The sequence below is a fragment of the Apium graveolens genome, chromosome 9 (assembly GCF_009905375.1).
Source record: "Apium graveolens cultivar Ventura chromosome 9, ASM990537v1, whole genome shotgun sequence".
NCBI classification, from domain to species: domain Eukaryota; kingdom Viridiplantae; phylum Streptophyta; class Magnoliopsida; order Apiales; family Apiaceae; genus Apium; species Apium graveolens.
This window is the reverse complement of record NC_133655.1, coordinates 162,330,461-162,336,655: the sequence shown is the minus strand read 5'-3', so window position 1 is coordinate 162,336,655 and position 6,195 is coordinate 162,330,461. Positions and strand designations below refer to the sequence as shown.

Here is a 6,195-nt window from a genome sequence, read left to right as displayed (position 1 = left end):
TGAAGTAGTTTGAGGAACTAGAACATGTTCTATTCCTACTTCAAGTGAAGAACAGATTAACAGAAAGTGCTGTAAATTATTTGAAGAATCAAATTCAGAGACAGAAGAAGCTTTATTCTGTAAAGTCTGATAGCACATACTGTCCCAAGTACAGAGATCACAAGGGTGATATTGTCGAGATGAAGCCTAACTCTGCTAAGATTATAACTACCTTTCTAGGTTATAAGGCTGTGGAATTCAATCTTGAGTCTGACAAGGCATATTTGATCAGACTAGATCAGGATATAAGAAAAGCTAAAATAAATTATCTCAGGGCTGCTATCTTTCAAATTGGTGAAGATACAGTTGAATTGAAGAATGCTAAAAGGAGGATGATTGATGAACTTAAATATGCTGAGAGATGTTTGTTAAAGAACTATCTCAGAACAACTCCTGACATCAAAGAGATCAGTAATTGAAGCCAAGTCAAGATCTACAACTGCTCAAATTCTGATGTGTATACAGACTGAAGTTGTTATCAGAAGTTAAAGATGGTAAAGCTTTAAGGACTATAAGTTGTAGTTATCTAGTCGAATTCTCATGCATTTGTACTTAATGTTTTTGACATCATCAAATATCTGTTAAACTTGTATATTATGCTAATTTATAAGTTGGGGGAGATTGTTAGATATATTTGATAATGTCATGTCTAATATGATTTGTGTTTAGTTTTCAGATCTTACTTAAACAGGACAAATCAGTATTTAACTGGAAATCAGCACTTATACTGAAGTCAGAACTTAAGTTGTCAGAACTTAAGTTATCAGGAGATATTTATCAGGAGATAATATCAGGACTTAAGGGAACTTTTAGATAAGGAAGGCGGTTGATTGAAAGGAAAGAAGATTAAGACAAACGCAAGAAGAGATATGCATGAAGAAGGAATTCTATGAAGAATAGAATACTTGGAAGAAAAGATAACTGATTGATATATTTTAGGAAGCAAAATTATATTCCATATCAATTAGAGATTATCTTGTAACTGTGTAGTATATAAACACAGACATAGGGTTTACACTATATGTGTTATCATTATCGAGAATAATATTTATTGTAACCCTAGCAGCTCTCGTGATAATTTGTTCATCACTGAGAAAGGACAGTTCCATACTGTAATAGAGTTTAATAAAGTTTATTTTCTTTTACTTGTGTTCTTTAATTCGATTTGATTGTGCTAAACACTATATTCAACCCCCTTCTACAGTGTGTGTGACCTAACAGTTAATGCCATCTCTTCTCCAATGGAAGGATACACTGATTATAGTGTCGGTGAGTATTCTTACGTGCAGCTTTCATTCAGGGAAGATAATTTTGGCATGTTCAGAATAATTCCTACTACAATCCAAATTAGAGGCCCAACAACAATCTTTCCTATACTAGTAATCATGCTGCTAATCCATCATATGTAGTTCCCAGGCAAAATCAACCTCCTGGTTTTCAACCACGCCAGCGATATCAGGGATAACAACAATATCAACTTTTTCCAAAGGAAAAGAAAGAATCTGCTGAGTGGGAAATTGCACTCAATAAAATGATATAAGGAACTACTAGAGCCTTTTCCAACATAGAGACCAAATTTGAAAAGGTTGAGTCAAGGATTGATCAAATGGCGTCATCTCAAAAGATGTTGGAAACTCAAATGGGCCAAATTGTTAATAAGGTTGGTGTCCGTGAGCAAGGATCACTTCCTTCTCAACCAGACCCAAACGGGAAGGAGCACTACAAGGCCATCACTCCAAGGAATGGAAGAGAATTTCCAGAAATTGAGGCTATCAGACCCAAGAAAAAAGTCATTGCAAAAGAAGATGAAACTGTTGAGGCTGAAGTAGAAATTTCTAAAAAGATAGGTGATGAGCAAAAAGAAGAAGAAGTTGCACCAAAAGTACCAGTCAAACCATATATGCCCCCCAATTCCTTTCCAACAAAGATTATATAACAAGCAATTGGAGAAACAGTATGAGAAATTCTTGTAAATCTTTCGGCAGTTGCATATAAATATACCTTTTGCTGATGCTTTAGCCCAAATGCCACTCTATGCCAAATTTCTGAAGGAGATGTTGTCTAGAAAGCGAAAACTTGAGGATGTGGAAACTATTAATCTAAATGTGGAGTGTAGTGTAGTCATATAAAAATCAATTCCACAGAAGTTAAGGATCCTGGAAGCTTCTCTTTGCCATGTACAATTGGAAAAATGGAGAAAATTAAGGCCCTGTGTGATTTAGGGGCTAGTGTGAGTTTGATGTCACGCTCTATTTGCTAAAGACTTAGTCTTGGAGAGCTCAAGAAGACAAGAATCTCACTTCAACTGGCATATCGTACTATCAAGTATTCTTTGGGAATCATCGAGGATGTACTTGTCAAAATGGATAAATTCTTTATCCCCTGTGATTTTGTGGTATTGGAGATGGATGAAGATGTTGAGATTCCCATTATCTTGGGAAGGCCATTCTTGGATACTGCTGGAACAACAATTGATGTTAAGGCTGGGAAATTGACATTGAATGTTGGTGTGATGATAAGGTTGAGTTTGATCTCAACAAAGTTATGAAGATGCGTTCATTTGATGCTACATATTTCACCGTTGACATAGTGGAGGAGATCTTAAAGCATGAAGACATCGACTTGTTGGGAGAGGAACAAACCTTCAATGGCAAAGAAGATGAATACTCGCTTGCAATTGTTGTACAAGATACATGTACACCAAAAATTGATATGTCACTTTCAATTTTAGAGGCACCTCAGGTAGAACTTAAACCTCTTCCGTCTAATCTAAGGTACGCTTTTCTTGGTGATAATGATATGTATCATGTGATAGTGTCTTCTTTACTTAATGATGATGAACTTGAGAAATTTTACATGTGCTTCAAACATTTAAATCATCAATTGGTTGGACAATAAAAGATCTTACATAAGATTTCATTAGAAGATAATCATAAACCTGTGACTGAGGGAAAAAGGAGATTAAATCCTAATTTGCAAGATATGGTTAAAAAGGTGATAACTAAGTTATTAGATAATGGCATTATATATTCTGTTCTGCATAGTAAATGGGTAAGTCCAATACATGTTGTGCCTAAGAAGGGTGGGATGACTGTCGTGCATAATGAAAAGAATTAATTAATCCCCACTAAGACAGTAACAGGTTGGAGAGTCTGTATTGATTATAGGAAGTTAAATAATGCTACTCACAAAGATCATTTTCCCATCCCATTTATTGATCAAATGCTTGAAAGACTTGCGAGTAATGAATATTATAATTTTCTAGATGGATTCTTGAGATATTTTCAGATTCCCATTGTGCTCGAGGATCAAGAAAAGACAACCTTTACTTGTCCTTATGGTACTTTTGCATATCTTAGACTACCATTTGGTTTGTGTAATGGCCCATCTACTTTCCAATGACTTATGACTTCTGTATTCTCGAATTTTATAGGAAAAACCATGGAAGTCTTCATGGATGACTTCACTGTATATGGTTCTTCCTTTGATACTTGTTTAACCAATTTGTCTCAAGTGTTGCAGAGATGTGAAGAGACTAACCTTGTCCTTAATTGAGGAAAGTGCCATTTTATGGTAAAGGATGGTATTATGCTTGGGCACAAAATTTTGAGTAAAGGCATTGAGGTTGACAAGGAAAAAATTGAAGTGATTGAGAACCTTCCACCGCCTTCCTCTATAAAGGGAATTAGAAGTTTTCTTGGACACACCGGTTTTTACTGTCATTTTATTAAGGATTTCTCAAAACTTTCTCGACCTCTTTGTAACTTACTTGAAAAAGATAGTGTATTTAATTTCGATGAGAGTTGTCTTGTTTCTTTTAACAGGTTGAAGAAGGAACTTACTTATGTACCTATCATGTCAGCCCCTGATTGGAGCGTGCCATTTAAGCTTATGTGTGATGCTAGTGATTATGCTCTTGACATTATTTTGAGACTAAAGAAGCAAAAGCGCATGCACGTGATATATTATGCAATCAAGACACTTGATGATACACAAATCAATTATGCCACCACAGAGAAAGAGTTACTTGTTGTGGTATTTTCTTTTAACAAATTCAGATCTTATCTTGTGGGGTCTAGAGTGATTGTTTATACAGATCATGCTGTGATCCGTTACTTGATGTCAAAGAAGGATGCCAAGCTTTGTCTCATACGGTGGATACTCTTACTTCAGGAGTTTGACCTTGAAATCCGAGATAAAAAGGGTTCGGAAAATTTGGTTGCTGATCATTTATCAAGACTAAACCTGGGGGATGGACTGGTAGGAACTGATATGCCTATCAATGATGCATTTCCAGAAGAAACACTTTTAGCTGTGTCTTTATCTACACCTTGGTACGTGGATTTTATAAATTATATTGTGGGGGGTATTGTGCAAAGTGATTTCATTTATCAGCAAAAGAAGAAGTTTTTATTCGATACAAAACACTACTTCTGGGAAGAACCACTTCTCTATAAATAGTATGCTGATGGAATCATGAGAAGATATGTACCACATGAGGAAATTCCTAACGTCTTGAATGACTGTCATGCTCTAGAGTGTGGTGGTCACAATAGTAGCACAAAAACGGTGGCAAATATTTGGCAATCTGTATTTTATTGGCCTTCAATGTATCAAGATGCAAGGAACTTTGTCGTAACTTGTGATAGATGTCAGAGGACGGGGAAATATTTCAAGATGAGATGATATGCCCTTGCAACCTATTCTTGAGATTGAACTCTTTGATGTTTGGGGGATGGACTTCATGGGTCCATTTTCAGAGTCTTACAAGAATAAATATATTTTGGTGGCAGTGGACTATATCTCTAAATAGGTGGAGGCTATTTCTAGTCCTACCAATGATGCTAGAGTGGTAAAGAGGTTCCTACAAAAACATGTCTTTACAAGATTTGGAGTTCCAAGGGCTATTATCAATGATGCAGGTTCTCATTTTTGCACTAAATTAATTGAGGATCTTTTGAAGATGTATGGGGTGACTCAAAAAATTGCTACACCTTATCATCCTCAAACTAGTGGGCAAGTGAAAATTTCAAATCGTGAGCTTAAACAAATTCTTGAGAAAATGGTGGCTAACTCAATAAAGGATTGGTCAAAGAAGCTTGATGATGCTTTGTGGGCTTATAGGACGGCATTCAAAATGCCTATTGGCATGTCTCCTTATAGGTTGGTATTTGGGAAAACATGTCATTTACCAGTGGAAGTGGAACATAAGGCATATTGGGCCACAAGATTGTTGAACATGGAATTGAATGGCGCGGGACTAAATCGGTTGGTGCAACTTGGTGAACTTGATGAGCCGAGACTCAAGTCTTATGAAAATGCTGAAATTTACAAAGAAAAGAAAAAGCGATGGCATGACAAACACATTGTATCAAAAGAGTTTGAAGATGGGAAACAAGTTCTCTTATTTAACTCAAGATTGAAACTTTTTCCCGAAAAGTTGAAATCAAGATGGTCGGGTCCATTTAAAGTTGTTAAAGTATATCTGTACAGTGCAGTGGATATCACTCGTGAAGGTTCTAATATTTTTAAAGTGAATGGAAAAAGATTGAAGTCTTATTTAGTTGGTGATGACCTTCCACGAGGAGTCTCTTGGCTTCTCGCGAATCCTCAAATATAAGTCACCATGAAAGGCGTCGAGCTAATGACGTAAAACAAGCGCTACTTGGGAGGCAAGCCAAAAATAAATAAAAACAATACTTGTTGTACAATTATTTGTATGACTAATTCTAAATACATATAAAAGAATTGTATGTTAATGGACTATGCAGGAAAAAAGAAGAGAAAAATTTCAAGTGCAACCTCAGGCCCTGAGACACAACCCTGAGGCCCTGAACAAAACAGTGGTGCATGACACACCCACTTCAGGTCCTGAAGCCTTCCATCAGTCCCTCTATGTTCCTCTTTAAAAAAATTAATATTATTATTTTTTATCTGATTTTTATATTTCTTTTAATAATTCTATTGGTTATGTATAATATAAATGTAAATATTTATTTAAGGAAATATGTAATGTAGTTTATTAATATATTTTATGTTTTGTATATAAAGAGAAACAGAGAGGAGCACGGGTAAAAAACAAACAAACAACATAGATGTGAGAAGACCCGAGACTCTGCAAACCTGCGACGCTGCAAAGCAAGAAGAGAAACGGAG

The 6,195-nt window shown here is 35.8% G+C and overlaps 1 protein-coding gene across 1 annotated transcript; it reads left to right on the top strand.

Moving 5' to 3' along the window:
- Positions 1–2,401: 2,401 nt before the first annotated feature.
- Positions 2,402–5,659, top strand: LOC141685706 (uncharacterized). The gene is made up of 4 exons (XM_074490795.1): positions 2,402–2,546; positions 2,630–2,813; positions 3,864–4,373; positions 4,870–5,659. The coding sequence occupies exons 1-4, from the start codon at positions 2,402–2,404 to the stop codon at positions 5,657–5,659; spliced, it is 1,629 nt and encodes a 542-aa protein (XP_074346896.1).
- The last annotated feature ends 536 nt before the right edge of the window (positions 5,660–6,195 follow it).